Source organism: Meriones unguiculatus, chromosome 14 (genome assembly GCF_030254825.1).
Source record: "Meriones unguiculatus strain TT.TT164.6M chromosome 14, Bangor_MerUng_6.1, whole genome shotgun sequence".
Lineage (NCBI taxonomy): Eukaryota > Metazoa > Chordata > Mammalia > Rodentia > Muridae > Meriones > Meriones unguiculatus.
In genome coordinates, this window is record NC_083361.1 from 13,566,466 (window position 1) to 13,592,382 (window position 25,917).

Consider the following 25,917-nt stretch of genomic DNA (forward strand, 5'->3'; position numbering starts at 1 on the left):
GGTATTCAGTGGAAAACAGAAGCCCCGGCAGATCACATGGCTCTGCCTCCTTTCTGCCACTCTCCCTTCTCTTTGAAAAATTGTTCGTTTATTTATTTATTTTTACGTGCATTGGTGTTTTGACTGCCTGCATGTCTGTGTGAGAGTGTTGGGTCTCTTGGAGCTCACAGACAGTTGTGAGCTGCCGTGTGGGTGCTGAGAACCGAACCCAGATCCTTTGGGAAAAGCAACCAGTGTTCTTAATTGCCAAGGTGTCCCTCCCTCACCTTTTGAGATGGGGTCTCGTACTGACCTTGAACTTCCAGAGGTTCCACCTCTGACCCCCAAGGGCTGGGACTGTCCCTTGTCACTCCTAATTTTTTTACTTGTCTAAATTTCAGTTCAGATGCCCCCTCTTCTTGGTGGCCTTCCCAGACCCTTTTCCGTGAGCCAGGCATCTCCATCACAGGCTCCAGAGTACTCGGACCCTGGGACAGCCCCAGTCATGCTCACTCCTGTCCACGTCCATGCTTTGACTGTGAACTTCATATGAATGGGGACCACGGATATATTACATGTCTCTGACTTATGGGGCCTAGTGCAGTACCCAGGACCAGAAGGTTCCTCCTTTCTCTTTTCTCCCTCAACTTAGTCCTGGCTGCGCCAGTGTCGCACTGAGTGATGGTGCGGTCTGTGGAAGGATGGGGTGAGCTGAGGCCCATTCGGGCTCTTATGCTTCCCAGTCCAGCATGCTTCTCCTGGCCCCTGCCAATGTTCCCCCTTTGCCCCAGCTGCCCTGGCAATGCTTAACCCATCCGGAAGTTCCTACCTTATAGAGCACGAAGAAAATCACCAGCAATAGCAGTAAACCCCCAATGCCACTGAGCACATACAGGTGAAGCATATCCTTCTCATAGACCAGATCAACCTTCATGAGGACCTGGGGAGGACAGCTAGGTGAGGGCAGGAAGAGCCCGCCCCCTTGACGCCTGGTCTGTCCCCAGTATTGTTTTATATCTGTGGGTTGCATCATAGCATTGGGCTCCAGCCACAGACCCTCTCCCACAAATATGTCTCCCACAGCACTCACAGGTCACTTCGCCACGGGTACTACAGGCTTCCCTGAGAGTTAGTTACATGGTTTGCCATTGGCCCCAGGAGGCAGTGCCTCAGGCAGGCATTCAAAGCCCTGAGGAACCTGCTTTCTGTGTTCAGATCCATCTCTGGCCACAGTGAATTGCCTGATCTTGAACCCTGGACCTCTGCTCTCACTGCTCTCCAGAGGCTGCTGGGCTTGGTGGCCCTTGGCTGAGGTGCCATCACATTGAGCTTTAGACCTGCGTCTGTGGCAGCTCAGACCAGGGGTCCTGCCATGGCTTGCTTCTCAATGAAGCAAAGCCTACTACTTCACAGGGATTTGAGTTAGAGTAAGCTCTGCCTGGGCCAAGCCCCACCCCCCTTCTCTACGAGCTCTGCATGGAGTTCCTGAACCTCCCTGCTTCCTTTTCGTGGCTTCTGAGGTACGTGCCTGGGCCTTGGAGCCTTTGCTGCCATACAAATGGAAATGCTTGCTGCTGTTGAAGGAGATGGAGAGCGAGCTGCAGAGGCTGATCGTGGAGGAGGCCTGTGGAGGAAGCAGAGAGTGAGGACAGGACTGGGCAGAGAGTGAGGACAGACCTGGGCCCGCTTATACAGGAAAGGAGGGGAGCAAGTCCTGTGACCCCCATTCTCCACCTCATCCCGTTTCTCTCCTGTGATGAGCAGTCACTCACTCCTCGGTGTCAGAAGGGGAGCTTCCTAGACAGCATAGAACCACCCTTGGCAAGCAGATGTGCTGGTACACGGCTCTGATGTCAGTACTTGGGAGGCCAAGGTTGGAAGATCATGAGTTGCCGGCTAGGCTGGCTGCCCCGTGAGACCCTAACTCAAAAAGCGATGCTAAGTGTGGTAGCATACCTAGCCTTTAACACCAGCACTCAGGAGGCAGAGGCATGTCGATCTTTGTGAGTTCTAGGTCAGCCTGGTCTACATTGGAGACTTCCAGGGGGACATAGAACACTGTCTCGAAAAAAACACCGAAACCAAATAAAACGGAACTAAAACTAAACAAGCCTTCGCCACGAAAACAACCCTATAAACGGCAAACAAACCCAGGTGGCTTGGCTGTTGTTTGTTTTTCGGCTACGCAAACCTGGATGTTTACTCAAGACGGGAAAAACGGAGGGAACCTACGTGGGAAGCCCCTCTCCCCACTCCGAAGGCGAATGGATCCTCAACATTCCGAGTTGCCAACTACAAGCAAGCGCTACCTTGATTTCCTTGGAGAGTTCCACAGTCCCGTTCACTCGGATGAGGGTCTCTCGCCTGAAGACAATTGGGCAGCGGAACTGGATGCCAGGCAGACAAGGCTGCTGTGGTCAGGAACACTGGTCAGCGAGGCCCACCATCCCCAGTGGACTGCCGGCCCCCAGCCTGACTCCTCAGCCCACATGCCCATACCTCAGCTTCGCTGGGTGGCGTCTTCAGGTCTTCACGGTGGCAAGCGACAGGAGGGTCCTAGGAATCGGAGGTGAGGTCTCCAGTAGCTCTGCTTCCTTCCCCTGCAGAACCCAGGCGTCCCCGCTCCCTGCCCCCCCCCAAGATAACCCATGTCCAATCCAGATACCCATGTCCCCCTCCTTCAGGGAGCAGTTCAAGGCAGCCGTTCCCCACCCTGGACCAGCTCACTCTGCCCTCTTCTCAGGAGCCCTCACCGTCTGTACAGTCCACGTGTGTGCGATGGGGCCCTCACTGAGAGGCTGCGGCAGGCCAGCCACGGCCTCCAGCATGGGCGGGTTGTGGTCATAGGCAGAAGGCTGAATCCTCACCTGGGAAAGAGCAGAGCCTGCAGCGCTTGCTTGCGCGGCAGCTGTCCTGACTACCAACCACCAGGTGAGACCTGACACTCGGCCTAGGTGAGTTCTCGGGCCTGCTCTTTTCTAGATAGGACATCACCATCCCTGGCCCCATCCTACCACTTTCTTACCGGTGTGGTAACGAGCCACTGGCTCCTTTTCTAAAGCATTCAGGTTCAGTTCCAAGCACCCACACGGAAGTTTGCAACCATCTATAACTCTGGTTCCAGAGGACCCAACGCCCTCTCCTGGCCTCTGAGGGCACCAGGCAGGCATATAGGTGGTGCACAGACATATACTCAGGCCAAACACTCAGACACGTAAAAAAAGAAATAAAAATTAAAAAAAAAAAAGAAAGAAAGAAACTAAAAGAAAGTGTGGCTTTGAGGACGTTTCCTTAGGGAATTCATACCTGGTAGATATGCTGGACCTGCTGGGTCTTGGGACCTTTAGGGGTGAAGCTGATATATAGTGTGGAGTTCCCCTGGCTGTGGAGAGAGACATGCCGAGATGGAAGGTGGAAGGGATGCAGTCCAGACCCCTAGGAGCCTCGGGGACCCTGGCACAGTGCTGGGGCCTTCACTGGCATCTTGTCATTTAGTCCTTTGGAACTGAGGCCAGTAGAGAGAGACAGGACGGAAGCTCTGGAATTAGAATTCCTAGAGTCATGGCTTGGGAGCCCTGTCCTCACAACTGCGTGCCACCTCCACTGGGGTCTCAACTCAGCTCACAGTCTACGTGGCCATCTCTCCCTGCGTGTCCTTCCCACGTGCACTACCCTCTGACTTCCACAATGTCACCCTGGCCCACAGCTCACATGGCCACCTCAACCGCCTTCCCACGGCTCTCCTGGACATGCCACCAGAGCTGGAGGCTCTCCGCTTGCTTCCCTACTCCTGAGTCCTGCCTCCTTGCCTCTGCTCGTGCTCTGCGCTCTGTCTCCTTCGTGGCCCTCATCCCAGCGCCTTGAGACCCAAGTCCAAGGCCAGCTTTCTCCATGAGCCTTCCATCTCTCCAGCACCTGTCCTGATGCTTTATCTGAACCCCATCCTGCTCGACACTGAAGTGTTCAGAAGCACCTTGAGCTGAGACCTGGGCTCTGTCCTCACCACACAGAACCAGCTTCCAAGAGCCACTGTGCTCTCTCTGTGGCAGCCAGGACATCCAACCCGAGGCCCTCTGAGCCTCACTGCTACCCAATGCCTGCTGACACCACTGATTCCGTGTGTGGGAGTCTTCTCTGACTAGCTGGGAAGGTGCCAGAGGGCAAAGGTCACTCTGGAAACATTCCTTCCCTCTCTTCCAGCACCACAGTCCTGGGATGGGAGGGAATTTGGCACTGCTGGACACGGCCAGGCTCTTTGGAAGCAGACAGACTTGAGCTTGAGCCCTCCTGGTTGCATGGCCCCGGGGAAATGGCAGCCTTCTCTGAACCCTTGCTCATCAGAGGATGCAGGGGGGATGAAGCTCCCTACAGGAGTAAGGGGAGCGGCGGAGAGAGTCTGCAACCAGGCAGCCAAGAGCGTGGTGCTTCTCTGCATTGGGCACTGACCCAATTCAGACAGAACTCTTAAAGGGTCAGTAATGGCTGGGAAGAGTTCTGATCGAACCTGAGATGTCCAGGAAGGAAGAGGGCTGGAGGTGGGGGGCGGGGGGTGGGGACAAGGATAGCCAGAGGGGAAGGCAGGGTGAGGAGGAGAGCGTGACTGAGCTCTGTGACACTCACTCCTCAGTGAAGATGTTGACCGGGTACATCACAGGGATGCGGGTGGTGGCTGCGTTGTCCCCCAGGAGGCCTTGGTCCTCATTCTCACTGCGTGGAGCAGGGTGGAGAGACTGTCAGAAGTCGGGAAGCTGACGGCCAGGCTGCTCTCCTGGCGGTCTACCCGCAGCACAGGCGTGTGGAGGGGCCCGCTCACCAGCGCACGGTGCCGTTCAGCTCGGCGAAGTCTCCCCAGGAGCCGTTGAGCAGCGTGCTAAACATCACCTGGAGGCTGACCTGGCAGGGGAGCGGAGGCGAGAGAAGATGGAAGGGGCTCAGGAGCAGCCTGAGGACCTCGTGGTCCAGGCTGGGCCACCAGCCCCACAGTGACCAGGAGCTCAGGTTGCCTGCGTCTCTGGCCACTGGGTAGGGGGTCTCATCTCCCCTGGATGGAGGAGAAAACTGAAGCTCTGGGTAGCCGAGCCAGGTGTGCGAGGTCATAAAACGAACAATCCAGTCTCCGGTTTGTTGCATCCCAAATCCGAGCCCAGCAAAGCTGCCCTGTACGCTGTCCTCTCGGGGACAGGAGAGACTCTTCCCGGCCAACCACCTGCTCCCTCCTCAGAACCAGGATCTCCTCCCCGTTCCCAGCTCGGTCCCTCGAGAGAGAGCTGCCAGCGCTCACCTGCCGGCCTCCTTTGAAGATGGGAGAGCTCACATTGCACGCCAGCGTCTTGGTCAGGAGATTTGACTCATCGATGAGCTCCTTGCAGCTCACAGGGATTTGGCTGTGTGGCTGAGAGTGAGGAAGTGTGTCGGTGGACAGAGTCCAGGGTCCCCCAGAGGCCACTAACTCTCAGGGCTGGTAGCTCCCAGGACTCTGTCTGACCCATGCTCAGAGGGGCAAGGCCAGAGGGGGCGGAGAGGAAGGCATGGCTGAACCTAACGGCGTCTCTAGTTCCTGTTCCTCAAGAGGCTGAGGCAGGTGGGTTGCCTGGACCCGGAAGTCTGAGTGCAGTCTGGGCAACATCGAGACACAAGATAAAAAAAAAAAAAAATCCAAACCAAACGAAATAAATCATGTAAAGTGAACCAAGCCAGATACGCAGGACACACGCTGTGAGTCCATTGCTATGTGCGGTCTAATATGTAAATTCACGGAGAGGTACGTGAGAAGCTAGCAAGAGACCAAGAGCAGAGCCTGTATGAGAGGACGTAAAGGTTCTGGAAAGAGAGAGTCTTATGACAACAGACTCCACCCAATGCCAGTGAGCTGCATGCCTAGGAATGGTTAGAACGCTGAACTTACAGACATTCCCTCCCCACCCCCAAAAAACGCTAAAAGTCTCAACCTGAGTTTTATCTCCCTGGTGGAAGGGGAGAAAAGATTCCTCCAAGTTGTCCTCTGCTTGTCACACATGTGCTATAATATGTGTCCTCTGACACATGTGCGTACCTTCATACACACACACATGCATACACATGCAAAATAAACAGAACATAATGACTTTAAAAATTAAAAACACGGGAAGGTAACTGGAGAAAAACAGCCGACTGGTTAAAATAAACACAAAGTAATTTTACAGTGTAATCTGTATATGGGTTTCACACATACAGAAAAAGTATAAATATAAAACCATACTTAGGAATAAAAAAAAGATAATACCAAAAGATTAAGAATAGGAATTTCTGCTGGGCATGGTGGCACATGCCTTTGATTTCAGTACTCTGGAGGCAGAGCCAGCCTGGTCTACAAAGGAAATTCCAGAGAAATCCTGTCTGGAAAAACCAAACCAACCCACTAAACAAACAAAAAGAACAGAAATTGTTTGTGTCGGGATACAATACTTAACCAGCATGTCCTAGGCCCTAGATTCAATTGTCGGTGTTACAAAATATATACACACATACTTAAATGCAGTATTGCTGAGCTGTCTATAGGAACTCTCTGTAATTTCCAAGTTTTCATGGTGATCACTTATGATTTTTTAAACAGTATTTGTAAAGTTAAAAGTTCTGTTCTTTTGGAGATAGAGTTTCAGTTTTCCAGACTGGTCTCTAACTTACTATGCAGCCAAGGAGAGCGTGACATTCTAACCTGCTCACCATCCCCATGCCTCTACCCATGCACGCACACACACACACACAAGCACACACACACGCACACACACATACACACACATCTATATATGCACCACATGCATGCAGGAGCCCACCGAAGTCAGCAGAGGCGACGGAAGCCTTGAAATTGGAGTGACGGCAGCTGTGAGCCACCTTGCGGATCCTGGGAACTGAACCTGGGTCCTTTAGAAGAACAGCCTTAACTACTCTTAACTACTGAGCCATCTCTGTAGTCCCTTTAAACTTACTTTTTAAGGGTGTGTGTGCGAGTGTATGAGGGTGCACACATGTGTGAGCTTTGAACCTGGGCACCAGACTCAGGGCTTCATGTGTGTAAGAGGAAGCGTTTACCTACTTACTGAGCCATTTCCCCAGTCCTAGCCTCCCCCCACCCCCCACCCCAAAAAAAGAGACTTCAAGGCTCAAACAGCTATTCCTCAGGATGGAGTCTGACGAGCACCACCAGGCTGGGATGAGCGCCACCAGGCCGATGTGCCTCATGCATTAGATGCCCTCCTACTCAGGCCATCGGGGCTACCCAAAGCGTGCTGTGGGGGCAGGAGCTGGCTCGGGGAAACGTCCCAGGCAGGCGGGGCCCTCGGGCTCACCTTAAGCACCTCCACTTTGCGGAAGGACAGTCCCCAAGGGAAGAGCAAGCTCAGCTGCACCCAGTAAGCGTCTTCTCCCGAGTTCCTGAGTGTCCACTCCACAGCAAGGCTGGCAGAGGGCGTCAGCTGCAGGACTCCTGGGCTGGGGGTTAGGAGGTGATCGGAAAAAAGTCACAGGGCGGAGGGCAGGGGGCAAGACGGCAGGAAACAGCACCGAGGTGAGGACTTCAGAGCAAGGGAGCTGACCATCAGTACCAGCTCTTGTGCTCAGGCTTAGGCTCCTCACACTAGCCAACCCCAGTGCAAGCTCTGCTAATGACCGCTTTTCTCAGAGAAGGTAGGTGAGGCGTGGAGAGGAAGCGCCCTTCCTAGTGGACACAGCCCACGGGTGAATGGCCTCTCGGCACTGCCTTGGGAAGGTGGGGTCGAAGGCATACAGACCTGGCCGGGGGTGACAGGGCGAGGTTTGCCTCACACTTCTTGTCCTCGCCACAGTTCTTCTCAAAAGGGACCTGGAAGGCCAGGAAGGGACCAGGAAGGAGGCTTGGGCCCCAGAGCCGGCAGAGCTGGACAGGGTCCCCAGGCCCACGTGTCTTACCTCCTTAGTCATGGAATGGATGGATGGTCTCAGGATCGGCTGCATGTCCCTGACCTGCAGAGCGAACACAGGTGGGTAAGCAGGTCTCCCGATGGGACAAGAGAGGCTTGGGGCTCAGCTGGAGTGACCGTGGCCTTTCCACACCCCCTACCCATTGCCACAGCCTGGTACATGGTCCCTCTCCAGTGACAGACACACATGGGGAGGATGAGGCTTGGGGCGCCTCTCCACCCCCTTCCCCAGATGGCTATCTGGGCAAGGGACAAAGCAGCCTGTGGTTCTACCCTTGGCAGGAGCCCTTGGCTGTTCAGTACCCGGCCTCACCCGTCCGCCTGTGGTCTGCCTCTGCCAATCCCCCACACCCCTAGGCCTGTTCTCCAACTTCTGGACATCCCCCGGCATTTCCTGAGCTTCTCCCCCAGATCACATCACCCCTGGGTAACACGTGAACAAGTAAAACAGACAGAGGGAGAAACGACAAGCAAAGTCCACGGTGGGTGAAGGGCAATGATGAGGGAAGTACAGCCACGCTTCAGAGCCTGGGGAAAGGACTCCGAGCCCATATGAGGAAGTGTCCTGAGGCAGTGGCGTCCCCACAAATCACTGTGTTTGGACCAAGAATGCTCACCTCTCCGTGCCTTAATATGCATAGGACGAGGTCACTATGGTGCAACTGGAAGGTTGCAGAACCGCTAAGAGCTCGCTCCTGCTTGGAGGATGTGTTGCCAGTGGAGGTCTGTCCTTGAAGTTGACATTGGCACCACAGCTCTTTCCTCCTCTCTCTCCACTTCCCAGCCACAGCAATGCAGGCGGGTGGCTTTACACTGCCCTCCCCACCGTGACATGTGCCCGTCACAGGCCCAAAGCAACACGGGCAACCGATGATCGTGGACCTCTGAGACCGTGAGGCCAAATGAACCTTTCTTCTTTGTAAATTGATCATCCCCCTGAGTATTTGTTGCCATAATAGAAAGCTGAACTAGTGCACTAAAAAGGGAAGAGGAAGCCAGGTGAAGAGGATGGAGACGAAAGTTCAGAGGATGCTTGGGGCAAGACACACTGTGCCGCCCCCAAAGAGCAGGCATCTGCTTGGACTAGCTCCAGGATGATGCTTTGGAAGGAGCAGGAAGGCAGAAGAGAGTCCAGGTTCCGTTAAGCCTGTGGGTGGTGCTGGGACACGGAGATTGTATACTCAAGGTAGTGGAACCCCGGAAGGCCTTCACAGGTTATCGCAGCTGGATCTTCTAGAAGGCTCTGGACTCCTCTTTAAGTGCAGCACCCCAGTGCTGCCGCCCATCCCCACCCACCTCAGCATTCACACGGAGGCCCACTACCCATGCAACCATGAGCCAAATGGTGTCCAAGGCCTTGAACCCCTCAGCTAGTCTTCTGAAAGAAGCAAGGCCCATCTCCCCATCTCCCTTGACTGGATCAGCAAAAACCCCCCATCCCCAAGCACACCTAATCCACTTATTTGTAAAACCCAGAACTAATGACACTTTTTCAGGAAGGTGTTCTTGACATTGGCTGTGAGCTCAGGTGCTGGGGCCTAATGCGCTGGGTTTCCGTTAGAGGCTGGCCAGAGACCCAGCATTCCGTACCTCTTGCCTTTAAAACAGTCTCCACTTAAAAGCAAAACAAAACAAAACACCACTCTCTGCTCTTCAGACTATTTTTCTTAGCCTTCCTTGAAGCTGGGTGGGATCACCTGACTACATTCTGATCCCTGGGATGGCAGTAAAAGCGTTATGTAAAAAATCTTGAACAAGATTTTTGAATGTACATTTTTTTTAAAGATATATTTTGTTATTTATACAATGTTCTGCCTACACACCAGAAGAGGGCACCAGATCTCACCATGTGGTTGCTGGGAATTGAACTTGGGACCTTTAGGAAGAACAACCAGTGTTCTTAACCTCTGAGCCATCTCTCCAGCCCACTTTGTAAATTTTAAAAGAAATATTCCTTAAGGGAAGCTGTGTGTGCTGCTCCAGCCTCCTGAGCCATGTGCACAGCTAGAGCCCAGGCATCTTTGAGCAGAAGAAGTAGCCACCACAGAAGCCACACAGCCCTAAAGGCAAAAAGCATGTGCTCTTTGGTCTTTGCCGATTGTTTGTTGATTCCTGATTTAGGATCACAGAAGCCACACCAGTCTCCACCTGCCTTGTATGAGAGAAAGATGATGGAAGGAGTGGGCTGATTCTCAAAGGTATCCTCTGATCTACACACACGCACGCACGCACGCACAAACCCCCAGTTTTAATGGAAACCTCTGTTGTTTGGAGTGCAGTAGTCCTGGCAGGTATCTCGGCCCGCCTAGAACAGACACAGTCTGGGTGAGCCAGAAGCCCAGATACCGCACGTTCAAAGGCTGAACTCTCTAGTCTCCGTTTCTGACACAGCTGTGGTGCCTCTAGGGCTCCCAGCACTGAGGTGCCCATCATCCAACCAGATCCAAATGACAAATGCCCATTGTCTTTTGCCTCCGCACATCTCAAGCTCCTGGCAGCCCTGCCTCTACAGACTCTTGTTAGTGCGTCTCCTCCTCTCCACTCCCAGAGTGCCTTGCTTCAAGCCTGACTATTGCCTGGTGGGACGCACCGCCACAGCCTCCTCCCTGACTCCGGGTTCATTTTGCAGCCACATCAGTGCTGGAACCGGCTGCTTACACGTCTATGTGACATCTCCTAAATATCTGGTCCCACCCCAGGGGGCTTTGGTTGCCTGCTTACGTATTGGCATATGGCCAAGGCCTGGCCCCTGGCATTGGGTTGGGGGTGTGAATATGACTAGGTCACAACAAAGGGAAGGTCTCTCTCCTCTACTTTTGTCAGACTTCTGACAAAAGTAGCAATACAAGGACAATGAGCTACCAGAAATATGAAGAAAGCTTCCTGAGCTGGGCAACAGGCCACACCCCTGTAATCAGGATTTAGGGGGTAGAAGCAGGTGAACCAGGAGTTCAAAGACAACCTGGGCTTCACAGAAAGTTCCACATCAGCCTGGGCTATATAAAGGAGGGACGGGGAAGAGAAGGAAAGACAAGGGTTCTTGATGCCTTTGTCCAGGCGTCTGGATAAAGCTAGGCCTGAATTTCAGGCTGTGTCAGCCCGTGCCCTTCCTTGCTCAGACCAGGTTGTAGTGGGGTTTCTAACACTGGCACAGAAAAAGCCCATGAGGAGCTAAAGAGATGGGTCAGCAGTTAGGAGCACTGACCCCCCCTCCAGAGGACCTGGATTCACTCCCCAGCACCCACACACATGGTAGTTCAAATCTTCAGCTTCAGGGGAGCTGATACCCGCTTCTGATCTTCGGAGACACATATGTAGCACAAACACAAATGTGCAGGCAAAACATTCGCACATAAAATAAAATTAATAAGTACAAAAGCAATTAAGCTCACGGATATATAGCATTTCCTCTTCCCACATAAAAATTCTTTGACGTTTCCACAATGCCCTTAGCTAGAGCCTAAGTCCTTCTGACCTCCTCTTCCTCTCATGTGTCTGTCAACGCAGAGTCTCCAACGTCTTTTTGCTCAGGCCACACTATGTTTTTTTTTGAACACGTACCTCTCCTCTTGGGGAGCTTTGGGCCCCCTCTTTGGGCAGACTTGCCTTACCCCCTCCGATCTCTGGCATACACTACTGCAGCCTGGTCCCTAACTGATGGCAGCATCCCTGAAGGGGGATTGTGACTGTAGCTTCTCTGGCAGCAGGCTAGGAGCTCCTGCAGGGCAGGGTCACACTTATGGACCACAACAGAAGGTGGCCAGAGGTGGCGTGCCACCGAGTAGGCCTCAGTCAACTCTGCTCAAGTGTGTACGTAGCCATCAAATCCCAGCATGGGGGTGGGATGGGACAGGGTACACCCATTGTGTGATGCTGAAGGCACAGAAAGAGCTCAGCGCTCACCGTGCAGAACTCCTCTAGCTCTGGAGGAATCTCACAGGGAAGAGACAGTCTCAGGAGACAGGTGGGGACGGAACCCACAGAGGTTTTGCCAGGAACGTACACAATTGAATTCCTGACCACCTTCTTCCCCAGACCGTGCCGCCTCTCACAGGCCTGACCACCTGCTGACTGTCAAGAATGTCAAAGGGGCACCTGGCGCTGCCCGGGGAGTGTCTAATCTTGGGAATGAGGACAGAGATCCCCCCATTAGTTTTACAGCACCCTGTATGGCATTGAATTGGATACACAAGGGAGGGAAGGTTAATTAAGAACCTGGACAGGGTCAATGAAGGACCCAGCAGGAACCTGGGACAGGGTCAATGAAGGCCCCCTCCAGACCCCACCCATTGTCTCTCCTTCCTCAGGGCCCCCAGAGCCACCACCCTGGCTCCACTCCTTCCCACGAGTTTGTTTACGTACAGACGCCTATGAATTTCCTTCCTGCTTAAGTAACACGTACTAGCTTTACTATTGCTAAATAGATTTTCCGGCCTTCCCTTTAAACATTCATCCTCCCCCCCACCCCCATCAGTCTTACCACCTGTTGGTCCCTCGGTGTTCCTTCTTCCTCCAAGAGAGAGAAATTCAGAGAGACGTTGATGGGGGAGATGAGGTCTTGAATGCAGATCTGAGGGTGAGGGCACAGGGTCAGGGTGAGGCTAACCACAGAGAGCATGCATGCCTCATCCGCGCCTCACCAGTGATAACGCTGCAGTGGTGACGTGCTAAGACCTTATCATTTTCCACTGCCTACACCTAAATACTCGGAACAAACTTGTTATGTATCGGGTGTTTAGAGCGTGCTTCCCAGTAGGGCCCGAACTCCAGGCCAGGCATCACTAATCAATCCCACAGCTTTCCACGGGATTGTAAAGGAGGTATTTGAACTGTCTTTGGTGGTTTGAATGAGGATGATACCTGGTCTCCAGTGGGAAGGTTTAAAGAGGTTTTAAGAGGTGAGGCTTTGTTGGAGGAGGTGTGTCACTGGGGTAGGCTTTGAGGTTTCCAGAGCCCATGTAATACCCACTTAGCTCTCTCTGCCTCTTGCTTGCAGAGCAAAAGTCAGCTACTTCAGCGCCATGCCTGCCTGCTGTCACGTTCCCTGCCGTAATGACCGTGGCCTTACTCTCTGAAACTGTAAGCCGGCCCCCGACAAACGCTTCTATAAGTAGTCTTGGCCACGGTGTCTCTTCATAGCAAAAGTAACTAAGAAACCATTATTAAATGGATTCGGTCATGGTGGTTCATGCTTGTACTATAAGAACTTAGGAGGCTGACAGAGAAGGATCACCTAGAGCTCCAAGCCAGCCTGGGCTACAGAGAAAGATGTTTTTCAAACAACGTTTTAAAAATTGCCCTAGGGGGCTGGAGAGATGGTTTATTTGTTAAGAGCACTGGCTGCTTTTCCAGAGGAAGCAGGTTTGATTCCCAGAAACTACATGATGGATCACAACTACCAGTAACTCCAGATCTAGGGGATCTAATGCCTTCTGGCTGCCTCTGGCACCAGGCATACATGAGGTACAAAGATATACATGCAAGCAAAACACCCGTGTTGTACATATATAATACAGATATGCATACAATAATATCTAGTATGCATATATCTGCTCTAGGCAGCCACTGTCAAATTTCAAAGAACATTCCAGAACAATTAGGCTGTTAGTTCCTTGACAACAGAGTTGGTACAGTCTTTTGTCATTAGTAGTGGCCGTAACAGCCTGGGTAGGGTCTCCATTTGAACTTTGCCTAAGGGGCCTGTGGATCTTAAGAGCAGGCCACAATCATTCCCTATTCAGCACTAGGGAAAAAGCTCTGAAACCTGATGCAATTGTCTTCAGACCTAGAACTGAGAGCAACGGGGCTGACGGCCCACATACCCAGACCCAAAGCTCAAGGTGCCTCTGTGTCATGCTGCCATCTTCTCTGGCAAATTTGGGTTTGAGTTTTCCAGAGTTAAAAGGGTGGAGTGTGGGGAGCAGAGGGACGCGGCATGTGTTAAGAACAACCTGGGCCTGGGAGTGGATAATTGCTCAAGGAGGAGGCGGACTACCCGGGGAATGCTTCTAGTTCTGTCCCTTTGATATCTAGAGAAGAAGCCTAACACGAGCAAGAGCAAAACCCAGCTGACATTTCGCAGCTGTCCAAAACAATATTTAAAAAGAAATGGACCTGGGACTGGAGAAAGGGGTCGGGTTAAGAACACTGGCTTCTCTGCTTGTCTAGAGACCCTGGGTTCAATTCCCAGCACCCACATAGCGGCTAACAACCATCTGTAATGGGATCCAATGCTGGATCTGTAGAGGTGCACACCTTTAATCCCAATACTCAGGCAGATCTCTGTGAGTTTAAGGCCAGCCTTGCCTAAATAAGTGAGTTTCGGGCTACATAGTGAGGTCCTGTCTCAAACAAAAATCAGACTCCCTGGTATGAGTGCTGACAATAAGTTACCACATGTATCAAGACATACCATTATAACTGGGAACGCTGAGTGGCATCGTTAACACGGAAGAGAGAGGAGGAGAAGCACTGAGAACATTATAATCATCCTCACACCACAGGCTTAGCATGGTGGCCTGTGCTTTCAATCCCAATACTCAGAAGGCAGGGGCATGAGCATCTCTAGGAGTAGTCTGAGGCTAACCTGCTTTACCTAGTGAGTTCCAGACCAGCCAGACCCTGTCTCAAGCAACAACCAAAACAAACAAAAAGGCCAGCGTTGGTACAGCAGTACATACATATAATCCCAGCACTCAGGAGGCTGAGGCAGGAGGAAGACCATGAGTGCGAGGACAGCTTGGGCTCCGTAGCAAGTACCAAACCAGAAGGGTTACGTAAACCAGACAGCAAGACCCTTGTCTCAGACAAAACAAAAATGCTAAAGCAAAGGACTAGAGGGAAAACTCCAGAAGGGTGTTATGTCAACTACTGAACAGCAGAGGAAACGGTAGTAGCAAGAAATCAATGTCACTTGTGGCAGCTGAATGGTGACAGAGCCACGCCTACACCCTCTTGCTTCTAGCTGCAGTCAGCCCTTCCCAGAAGGCCGGCACTGGCTCCCTTACTGGGAAGGAAAACCTGAAATCCAGGCAGGATTTATCCGGGGTGACCGACGTCTTGTCATTGAGCACGTGGCTTCCTCCTGGGAACAGACCGCGGCTCCTTGTCCGATGGCCATCCAGCTGCAGGGTGTAGCTAAGGTTGGCAAGCAGGCGACCTGGGCGGGAGGAAGGCTAGAGTTGAATGATGGGAGGGCCTCCTCACGGCAGCTCTCCTGGGCGCAGGAGGACGGCACTGACCTTGAAACCGGGCCGTGAGGAGGCGGATCTGGAAGCACACCTTGAGCCTGACGCCTTTCCTCGGCTCCTGACTTTCAGAGTGGGAGCACTCCACCTCGTGCAGCGGGATCTCGTCGGGGGAGAAGGACATCTCCGTGACGACGTCCACCACAGGCCTCGAGCTGTAGAGCAGAGGACATTAAGCCCCTCTCTCGGGCACATCCCAGCGGGCTTACGACACAGATGCGGGAGCTCTGTCCAGCTCTGACAGAGCTCTCAGAAACCTCTCGGTAAGAGCAGCCGTGGCAATTGGGGTTTCCATAAAGAATCGACCTTTGAAGAAAGGGAACTCAGAGCCCACAGGACGGCTCAGTAGAGAGAGGTACCACCAAGCCTGATGACCCCAGTTTGGTCCCTAGCATACGCGTGGTAGAAGGAGAGAACAGACTCCTACAAACTGTCCTCTGACTTCCACATTTGTACCATGGCACACACGTGTGTGAGCGTGGGCACACACACACACACACACAATACAAAAACAAACAAAATTTCTTGGTTTTGAGACAAGGTTTCATTATATATCCTTGGCTGGCCTGGAACCTGCTCTGTAGGCCAGGCTGAGCTTGCACTCACAAAGGTCCACGTTCCTCTGCCTCTCAAGCACTAGGATTAAAGGGGTGTGTCACCTCCAACAGCCCAATAAACGTATTCTTTCAAAAGGGGCGCCCGGGATGTGGCTCAGCAGGCAAAGGCCTCGTTAACCAAGCCTGACCACCTGGGTTCAGCCTTGAGAATGTGGCGGAAAGAGAAGGCGGGCTCCCATCAGCTGTCCTTGACACCCTCTACCTGCATACCGCCAGCACACGTTAAGCAAATAAAAATAATAAATAATAATTTTTTTTTTTTTTAAAGAGAGAGTGAGCAGAACAAGAGGAATCGGAGTGGGTGCACTACTGCACAGCTACCATCCCAGGACTGTTAAGCCGGAGACAGAAGACCACAGCCTGCGCTAGTGAGATAGATGCTAAGAGGGGAGAGAGACCAGGTATGCACACGATACAGTGGGGGGAGGGGGCATTGCTAGGTCTTGTGGTATTGGGGAATGAACTTAGAGACATGTGCACATTGCCACGTGAATGAGATAGATAGATAGATAGACAGACAGACAGACAGACAGATAGCTGGAGCTAGACAAGGTCTTGCTGTGTAGTTACTAGCTGACCTGGAAATCACCAAGTAGACCAGACAGTGCCATATGATATTCAGAATAAAGTTCAAACTCTTTATTACCAATGATGTATTGCCTGTCTCAGCTGTCTTGTTTCCTACCACAGTGTCCCTGGGACAACCACATTCCAGCCACATTTCCCTCTTTCCTGTCAGTCTTCCATCGGCCTTGGCACATGCTGGGCTTTCTACAAAGCTCTTAACCCGGGCTTCCGCTGGCCCGACACATTCTCATCTTTCAGCTCTCAGCCCCAGCACTGGTCCCTCAGAGGCGCCGATCTGCCCTAGGCCACCCCTGCTACTGTCTCACGGGAGCCTGCTCACCTCCTTGTAGCACTCAGCGGTCTAACTGACCATTTAAGTTCTCACTATACGCATCCTCACACACCCGGGGCCCAGTGTCTGAGCTGGGCGCGGTGGTGCGTCCCTACAATCCTGGCAAACGGAGGAAGATGCAGAAAGGCTTTGGCTTCAAGGCCAGCCTGGACTTCCAAGCTGAGCTCTAGGCTAGCCTGTGCTGGGCTGAGGGTGGAGGACAGTGAGAGGTTCCATCCCCAAAAGGGGCCAGCCAGATGGCTCAGAGAGGAAAGGAGCTTGTCTCCAAGCCTCACAACTAACTTGAGTCTGATCCCTGGAGCTCACAAGATGGAAGGTGAGAACTGACTCCCAAGAGTTGTGCTCTCAACATGCGTTGTGGCATGTGCATGACAGTAAACACACACACACACACACATACACACACACGAGCAGAATTTTTAAAGGCATAGTATGTAATAATATCTATCCCCTGTACCACCTCACTAACAATGCAGGAAGTGTAGGTCCCAGGAACCCAAGCCAGCAGATTTTTGGTTGCAATTCCCATCTCTGCCTCTGCGGAGCGGCTTCTGAGCCAGGGGCGAGACAGGGAACCCAGGGAGGCGGGCTGGTCCCCAGCATTGGAGTACAGTGTCCCAGCGGCCTCTTGAAGGAAGAGAGCTGCGACGGCTCAGGAAACCCATCTCACCTTAGCACAACGACCTGGCCCTCAGCTCCTACAACCACATCTGCCAGCCTGTCTCCTCCAAGGTCCTTCACCCCGTGGATGGAGCGTCCAAACCACTGGATTCCTGGGGACACCTGGGCGCCTCGTATTCGCTGGGAGCAAGAGAGAAACGGATGCTAAGCCGGACGAGGCCAGGTGTGGGAAAGGTGGCCAGACTCAGACCTGAAACGTGGAGGCTTCAGGCTGCAGGGGATCTAGGACTGGTAGGCAGGCGGGGTACGTTACCTGGCTTGGCTGGAGACTGAGCCCGTCAGGCTGCCCGTTGAAGATATACACGGCCCCCTGCTCCTCCAGAGGGGCTCCCACGGCCACATCGGCCAGCTCGTCCCCGTTGATGTCTGTCAAGGCGGTTATGGCAGCCCCGAACCGCCCCAGGGGGTAGCCAGAGTCACCCCGCAGCTCGGAGACCATTTCGAACAGTGACTGGAGAGGAGATGGATCATAGGTTAACCTCACTTTGTTGTTGTTGTTTTTGTTTTTTGTTTTTCAAGACAGGATTTCTCTGTGTAGCCTTGGCTGTCCTGGAACTCACTCTGTAGACCAGGCTAGCCTCGGAACTCACAGAGGTCCACCTGCCTCTGCCTCCCTGAGTGCTGGGATTACAGGCGTGAGCCACTGCTCCCAGCATACGCTAAACTCTTAACCACGGCAAACTTTCCCAGAATGTGGCATTGTGGTAAATAATTGAAGAACACACACACAAAAAAACAGTGTGACCCTCAGAGCATCAGAATGCCACCGTCAGGCTGGCCTGCACTTGGTACAGCTCAGTTTGTTTCTGTCTGCATGACCCTGTGGCTCTGAAAAATGACAGAGCCTCCCCAGCCATGAGCTGGAACTTGTAACCAGGATTGTAAGGATTGAAGGTGTTTAGATGATCAGACAATGAAATGAGCCTACGTCCACCAGGCCTTTGCCCAGCATACCACAACAACTATCGGCTACTGTCTGTTGTTTGAACGGTTTCGTTGGTGTAGGGATGGAGAAGCCGTTTGGGATGACCCAGACCCGAGCGGGACTCCACACGTCAGCCCCAGCTCTGCCTCCCTCGCAGTCCTGGTTCTCACCTGTCTTCTCTGGTAAACGAGCACTCGGCCTCCTCTCCTCTCCCCATAGAACAGGGGTGCCCCGATCAGCAACAGCTCTGCCTCGCCATCTTGATCCAAGTCAACGCTGCAGAGCTCCCCACCAAAGTAAGACCCGATCTGTGAGGACAGGAAAGGGCGGCATCTGAGGAAGGGGAGGCAGGGGCAGCAGGAGGTGTGGGTCCCCTCCCACCCACCCCTCAGCTGCCCCAGGTCCACCTTCCCCCACCTCAGGATGGAGTCTGGGCTCAGATGGATTAAGACAGGTTGGAAGCTTGGAGGGGCAGTGTCTTAAGACAGAGAGCCGGGAAATGACACTGTACCCCGGGGCCTGCTCTCGGCACCACAGGTGACTCATCCCACAAGCACAGTGCTTGCAGGGCCTGGCAATCATCATTCCTGCTGCACCGGCCCGCTGGCTGATGCCCTTCCGGTCGCTCTCACCTGAGTCCCCTCAATCTTCTGGGTCTGGTTCCAGTGTCCTCCGGCCTCTGGTGCTTGGAAGAGCAGCACTTGTCCCACGTGCTGGTATCGTGGGGCCCCTGCAGCCAGGAGCGGCTTGGAGCTTCGGGAGGGCAGCCAGGCCACAGTGTAACCTGATAAAACCCCAGGTAAGGGTTTAGAAGTGCAAAGGCTGCTGGGAGAAGGAGAACCCAGGACCCTGAGCTCTGAACAAAGCGGCATGGAAACAGCCAGATCTTTGGCCTGACAGGCAGCAGTGTGCACTGGACAGCCTTCTTACCCCAGGCCTTCTCAACTGCGAGCAACCAGCTCCCCCACGGAGGAGCCAGCCATGGGCCTTCGGACACAGACCGTCTGCTGGAGGATACATTTTTTTGTTTCATGTATGTGAGCGTTTTGCCTGCACATACGTATGTGTCCTGTGCGCAAACTTAGCAACCAAGGAGACCACAGAAAGGTTTCAGATCCTTTGAAATTGGTGGAATCAAACCCCAGTCCTCTACAAAGGCAGCCAACATTCTATTCTAAACCACTGAGCCGTTTCTCCAACCCTTCCCACAGGTTTAACTGTGAGGCAAAATTAAGCCCGTCCTCCCCTTTGCTGCCTTTTCAGATATCTCGTTTTAGCAACGAGATAAATAATTTGTACAATATGCTCAGAGGAAGAGGACAAAATGCTGGGTGTGGTGGTGCAGCCTTTAACCCCAGCACTTGAGAGGCAGAAGCAGGTGGATCTCTGACTTTGGGGTGAGGTCCGGGACAGCTGGGGTGGCACAGAAAGCCGGCAACATCGATGTACATATTGAAAACGAAACAGCTGATGTGTCGGTGCACATCTGTACTCTTAACACTCTCAGGTCAAGGCAGGGGACCTGCAAGTCCCACACCAGCCCTGGCTACTCACATTAAAGGAAAGGGAAGGGCCTGGCACTTGAGGAACTTCCATGTTAAACATGTTACTTCAAAGCCCCCTTTAGGGCCAAAGAACTCGCCCAAGCTATTAAGAACACTGGCTGGTTTTGTTTGTTTGTTTGTTTGTTTTGTTTTCCAGAGGACCCAGGTTCAAATCCCAGTAATTACAATGGCCCACAGTTGCAGGGTATCTGACTCCCTCTTCTGGTTTTCAAGGGCACTGCATGTGTATGGCACACAGGAATATGTGCAGACAGAAACCACACATATATGTACTCATGCATAAACAATAAAAACATGTAATTCTCTCTCAAAAACGAAACTCTTTTCACCAAGATGACACCAAAAATGAAACCAAATCCAAGGCTTTGAAAGCTATGCAAGCAATGCTATACAGCACCCACAGCCACGCAGAGATGATCCCCCTGTCACCCACTTCCTGAGGGCCCAGGCTACTGGGGCTCTGGAGGCAGCTGAGCAGCCGGGAGAAGCAAGCCTGGCTCCCGCACTATCACCCAGCTCCCCTGACCGCTGTGGAAAGGACGGAAAGCGCCTGTGGACCGTGGACTACAAGATCAAGCAGGCTGTGTCCAAGGTCACGACCTTGATGAGGTTCGGCAGGAAGAAGAAGGCACATGTCCCGCCCCCCCCCCCCCCCCCCCGGCTGCTGCTCTGGGTGTTGCCACCATCAATTAATAAAAGTAAAAAATGGTGCCAGGCACTTCACCCCAGCACTTGGGAGGCAAAGGCCAGCCTGGTCTACAAAGTGAGTTCCAGGTGGGAAATTTTGTCACCCGCCCCACCTCTCCCCCCCACCCCAAAAGTAAATATGGGTCAAGATTCTATCTGATTCTTTTTGCAGAACAATGGAAAGCAAGAGAGGCACAGGAAAGGAAGGCGAAGAGATCATTCAGTTCCTGTACCCCGGAAGACCACGCCTTGAAATCCCAGCGCTGTGACTTTCTAGGGGTACGACCTGGAGACAATCATTCCGTGCCTCTCAGCATATTTATACTCTTAAAAAAAAAAAAAAAAAGGAACAGCACCAGCTGCATGGAAGTGGTTCTGAGAAGCGGATAAAACCACAAACACAAGTGCATTAGCGAGCGTCTCACTGGTGAGCCCTGTCAGCTAAGGTCAGCAGGAGGCGTGGAAGAAGGACTGGCTGTTGAACCACAGCATCAGGGCAGCCTAGGACGAGCCAGCCGCTGGAGCGGCGCACAGAGAGAACACTGGCAACCGTGGCCAGGCAGACACATTGCTTTTTCTCTGTGTCTAGCATGACTTTTGTTCGTTTGGTTTTGGTTTTTGTTTTTTTTTAAGACGGGATTTCTCTGTGTAGCCTTGGCTGTATTGGAACTCTCTCTTTAGACCAGGCAGGTTTTGAACTCATGAGATCCGCCTGCCTCTGCCTCCCGAGTGCTGGGATTAAAGGAGTGTGCCAACCCAGCCCGGCTGATTTTTTTTTAATTTACTTTGTGTGTGTGTGCACACACACATGTGTGCATGTTCTTGGAGGCCAGGAGAGCCTATCAGAGTCTCTGGAGCTGGAATTCCAGGTGGTTGTGAGCTGTCCAGTGTGGCTGCTAGGAACTGAACTCTGGTCCTTAGCATGAGAAACAAACATTGTTAAACTCTTGAGTTCTCTTCCCCATTCTCCCAACCCCCACCTTCCTTTCAAGACACAGTCTTTCCATTTAGGCCATGATGGCCTCTGAACCAACAATCTTCCTGCCCCAGCCTCCATCTGTGCTGAGATTACAGGCCTGTGCCATCATCACGCCTTGAAATGAAACAACACTGGGCTGGTGAGACGGCTCAGCAGGTTAAGGTTATTGCCACCAAGGTAGAGGCTCTGAGTTCAAAATACACATGGTAGGAAGGAGAACAAACTCTCCCCCATGGCATGCTCACACAAGCACGGGCTGGAGAACATTAACAGCTTGTCTCAAATGCTCACACCTGTAATCGAGCATTCGGAAAGCTAAGATAAAAGGCTTGCAGTGAGTCCCTGGCCAGCCCGGACTAGGAAAGACCCTGTCTCAAACTTCCCTCTGCCAAGAGGGAGAGGGAGAAATTCCACTATTACTATTATTTTGAATGCAGTCTGAGCTACTCTCTGGTCTCTCCAACCAGGAAAAAAAAGGAAAGAAAAAGAAAGAAAGAAAGAAAGAAAGAAAGAAAGAAAGAAAGAAAGAAAGAAAGAAAGAAAGAAAGAAGGAAGGAAGGAAGGAAGGAAGGAAGGAAGGAAGGAAGGAAGGAAGGAAGGAAGGAAGGAAAGTAAAAAGAAAGAAAGAAAAGAAAAGAAAAGAAAAAAAACCAGCAGAAAAGCAAAGTACTCACCCAAATAGTTTCCTGTCACATTTGGGGACAGGTTTTCATTCCCAACGAATGCAGCATCCTGCAGGCCTTCATCCAGGTCCAGAAAGCCCCCTGCCCAGTCCCTGGCCCCTACTGCTCCCACAACTGCATGGCCCTGCTCAGGGAAGGAGAGGAGCAGGGTGAGTGTCACCCCAGCCAGCTGAGCCCACCGGATCCCCCCAAGCACCCCTCATGTCACGGCTGTGCACCTTGCTGAGGTCTGCGCTGATCCCACTGGAGGAGAGCTCCATGTTAAAGGACGTCTGGTCCTGCCTGCTTGTGCCTGAGGAACGAAGCATACCCAAGGAACACTAAGGGAGACGGTCTGCACCTTGACCTTGGGACAAGGTAGGGCGCATACGCTGAGTGTTACAGGGTGATTGTTTTTCGGGGGTCTGACTCCAGCAGGTGGCCGCACACCCATTCACGTACAGGCAGCGCTGACTGGACTCAGTGTGTTCGTTGTTGCTGGTTCTTTTGGGGTTCTTTTTGTTTGTTTTTGTTTTTGTTGTTTTTTAATGGGAGCTAGAAATTGAGAGGAGGCATGGTGTGGGGTAGTCTGGGAGGAGCTAGAGGGTGAGAGTGGGGGGATGATCAAAATACACTATATATTGAGTCTGGAGTGTTAGCAAACACCTTTAGTCCCATTACGGGGAGGTGGGGCAGAGGCAGGCAGGTCTCTGTGAGTTTGAGGCCAGCCTGGTCTACAGAGTGAGTTATGGGACAGGCAGAGCTAAAGTTAAAATAAAATAAAATATAACATAACACAACAGAGCATAAAATAAAATAAATTATATATGTATAAAATTCTCAAAGATTAAATAAAATGGTATGTATTTTTTTTTTTTCAGAAGAGTCCTACAGCTGAGGACGCAGTGGACTCTAACTCTGGAGCCAAAGGCCAAATAAAGCATTCGTCTGTAAGCTGCCTCGGCCATGGCATTGTGTCACAGCCACAGAAAAATAACTAAGACAAGGTTATTATAAAATAACTAGCCTTTGGTACTTCGTTACAGAGGCCACAAGGGACCGACACAGCAGCCGAGTTTTACGCCATGAGTAACTGGTATTGTCTCTTGTTCTCTCGTGGGCCTGACGGGGTCTCTCTATGTAGTCCTGTCTGTCCTAGGTCTAGCCCGTCCTAGGTAACATGGTGCCTATGGCCGGGGAAGGTGGGCGGAGCCATGTGCCTAGCCCCTCCTCCCCACCCGCTGCCCCGGGACTTGCCCTCAATCGCGTAAATCTTCTTCTGCAGATCAGTAAATAGATCCTTCAGCGTCTCAAAGGTGTCCAGAATCTTGACAAATTCCTCCGTGGGTTCTGAGGCAAATATATGGAGGGTCTTCTGGCTATTTGTGCTGCTAAAATGCCTCCCAACCTGTGAGAGGGGAGAGGGAAGAGCTGGAGCAACCCAAAACTCTCTTTGACCAGCTTTTTCTCAGTCAGAAGACCTCGGCACGGGGAGGAGGAAGCTTGGGACTCAGAAGAAGACGGGAGACCACGCAAGCCCGGGAACCGTACCCCGATGATGTAGCGGGTAATGCCTTGGGCTGCATCAATGTTTCCACTGTCAGTGGCATCCCCGTCTGTAATGATGACGAGCACCTTGGTAGCATCTGGCCTGGCCCCAGCCTCTTCTTTGAACACCTGTTTCCTACGTCCAAAAAGGGGAACGTGAGGCTCCTCCCAAGGCCTCCCCTCTCCCAACCGCTCACCGAATCACTGCCCAGCCAATCACGCAAAAGCCTTTCTCCAGTCTACGCCCCCCCCCCCCCCCCCCCCCCCGTGTTCCAAGCCTTCAGGCATTCTCCTCGCCCCCTACCTCACCCGTCTGCGTAGCCCAGAGGCATGTTCCCGGGCCCACAGGTAGCAATGAGGGAGCCATGGGAACTCAGGGTTTCACCTACCCTCCGTCCTGATCACGCGACAACCACCATTTAGTCAGCTATAGGTGTCTGACTATAGGAAATTCCATAGGGAAAAGGACCCTGCGGCCAGAGACATTCACTTTTCCCCGGGCAAGCAATTCAGCAGCAGCTTCTTCCTCCCCTATCCTGCCCAGCTGCCTTCAGCTCTGCTACAGCAGAAGAATCCTTTTCCTTGTTTGTTTATTTATCTATTTTCAAAACAGGGTCTCACCATGTAGACCTGGCTGGGGTCTGGATCATATTATGTACACTAGACCGGCCTCGAACTCCCGAGAGATCTACCTGCCTCCACCTACAGAGCGCTGGCATGTACCACCCAACCCAAGAAGAACCTCTTTAAGAACCAAAATCAGATTTGGGTGCCATGGGCTATGCCGTTGATCCCAGGACTTGGAAGGCTGAGGCAGGAGGACTGTGAGTTAGGAGGCAGCCTGGGCTGAAAGAATGAGACTACAGCTCAAAAACAAATAAACAAACAAATAAAACGAAACACAAATAAATATAAATTAGACCTCGGCTCCTCTGCTCAGAGCTTCTTACGGCTTACTCTGGGGAAGACAAGACCTCACTACAGACTCTCAGTCCTCGCTCATCTGAACTCCCACCTCCATGCCTCTGAGCCCCTTCCGCCGTGCCCTCTCTCCCTTAGTCTCCCCAGCCACAAAGATGGATTGGTTCCCTTCTCTTTCTCCAAGATTTGGGGGTTTTTGTTTGTTTGTTTCGTTTATAGCTTAATTATGTGTGTCTTTGTGGGAGTGTGTGCACGTGAGTACGGGTGCCTGCAGAAGCCAGATAAAGCGTCAGACCTCCTGGAGCTGGAGTGACAGGCTGCCCAGTGTGGATAAACTCAGTCCTCTACAGAAGCAAGGCAGGGTTGTGCTATGTAGGCCGAGCTGCCTAACTCCCTGTGTAGCTCAGGCTGGTCTAAACGCCTGGTGTATTTCGGGCTGTCCTGGAACTTGTAGCAATCCTGCCTCTGCCTCTGCCTCCCGAGTGCTGACATTAGTGGCATATACCACCACCAATCTTGCTGAAGTTGGCTCGTAAGCGTCCTCCATGGCTCAGCCTTCTGAGCGGCACCATTGGCGGCTGGTGGGCCTTTCAGGAACAGAAAATCAGTGAGAGACCTTGAAGTCCCTGAAGAAAATAGTGGGACCCTGCCTCCTTCCCCGTCCTCTCCTTGACTTCCGAGTCATTAAATGAGCAGATTCTCTCGGCCATACCTTCCTGCCTGTCGGGCACTACGGGGCCTCAGGCTCCGATCTAGCAGCCTTTCTCTTTATAGGTTCATGGTCTAAGATGTTTGTGATTGCGGTGGAAAGCCTCCTCTGGGCCTGTGTCCACATAGCTAGGAGTTTTATCAGCAGGACCTTTCTCTAGCTGGGTGTAGAGGTACATGCCTATAATCCCAGCACTCGGGAGATTGAGGCAGGAAGATCAGGAGTTCAATGCCAGCCTTGCCTGCACAGTGAGTCTGAGGCCAGCCTAGGGCTATCTGATAGAAACCCTGCCTCAAACCGCTGCTCTCTGCAAAACCTCTCTGGCCTTCCTGTGCAAATATTGCTTTATGTTTCTGTCTAGTACGTGCATCTGCTCTGTTATAAAACTTGCCTGTTTATCGTGTTTAATACGTTTCTTTCACTGAAATGGTGAGCTCCAGGAGGGCAGAGATATCATTTACTTGCATACCAGAACCTGACAAACAGCCCTCCACTGGCAAAGGCCAGTCTGCCCTCCGTCACCCAGCTAAGAATGGCTTGCTCT

The 25,917-nt window shown here is 52.4% G+C and overlaps 1 protein-coding gene across 3 annotated transcripts in view; it reads right to left on the bottom strand.

Moving 5' to 3' along the window:
- The window catches only part of Itgal (integrin subunit alpha L), a 34,668-nt gene that overhangs the window by 2,603 nt on the left and 6,148 nt on the right, over positions 1-25,917 (bottom strand). For 2 of the 3 annotated variants that reach the window (XM_060366815.1, XM_060366813.1), the window contains 23 exons: positions 23,747-23,879; positions 23,453-23,603; positions 22,435-22,508; positions 22,208-22,340; positions 18,935-19,086; positions 18,473-18,610; positions 17,631-17,828; positions 17,367-17,497; positions 15,155-15,315; positions 14,921-15,072; positions 12,394-12,483; positions 7,903-7,956; positions 7,746-7,816; positions 7,305-7,446; positions 5,261-5,371; positions 4,793-4,872; positions 4,600-4,686; positions 3,286-3,361; positions 2,733-2,846; positions 2,479-2,535; positions 2,289-2,387; positions 1,508-1,603; positions 809-919 (listed from right to left, as the gene is read on the bottom strand). In XM_060366815.1, the coding sequence (XP_060222798.1) occupies positions 809-919; positions 1,508-1,603; positions 2,289-2,387; positions 2,479-2,535; positions 2,733-2,846; positions 3,286-3,361; positions 4,600-4,686; positions 4,793-4,872; positions 5,261-5,371; positions 7,305-7,446; positions 7,746-7,816; positions 7,903-7,956; positions 12,394-12,483; positions 14,921-15,072; positions 15,155-15,315; positions 17,367-17,497; positions 17,631-17,828; positions 18,473-18,610; positions 18,935-19,086; positions 22,208-22,340; positions 22,435-22,508; positions 23,453-23,603; positions 23,747-23,879 (2,611 nt within the window). Of the gene's footprint in view, positions 1-808; positions 920-1,507; positions 1,604-2,288; positions 2,391-2,478; positions 2,536-2,732; positions 2,847-3,285; positions 3,362-4,599; positions 4,687-4,792; positions 4,873-5,260; positions 5,372-7,304; positions 7,447-7,745; positions 7,817-7,902; positions 7,957-12,393; positions 12,484-14,920; positions 15,073-15,154; positions 15,316-17,366; positions 17,498-17,630; positions 17,829-18,472; positions 18,611-18,934; positions 19,087-22,207; positions 22,341-22,434; positions 22,509-23,452; positions 23,604-23,746; positions 23,880-25,917 lie in introns of all 3 variants that reach the window. The other variant, XM_060366814.1, reaches the window with a different exon arrangement.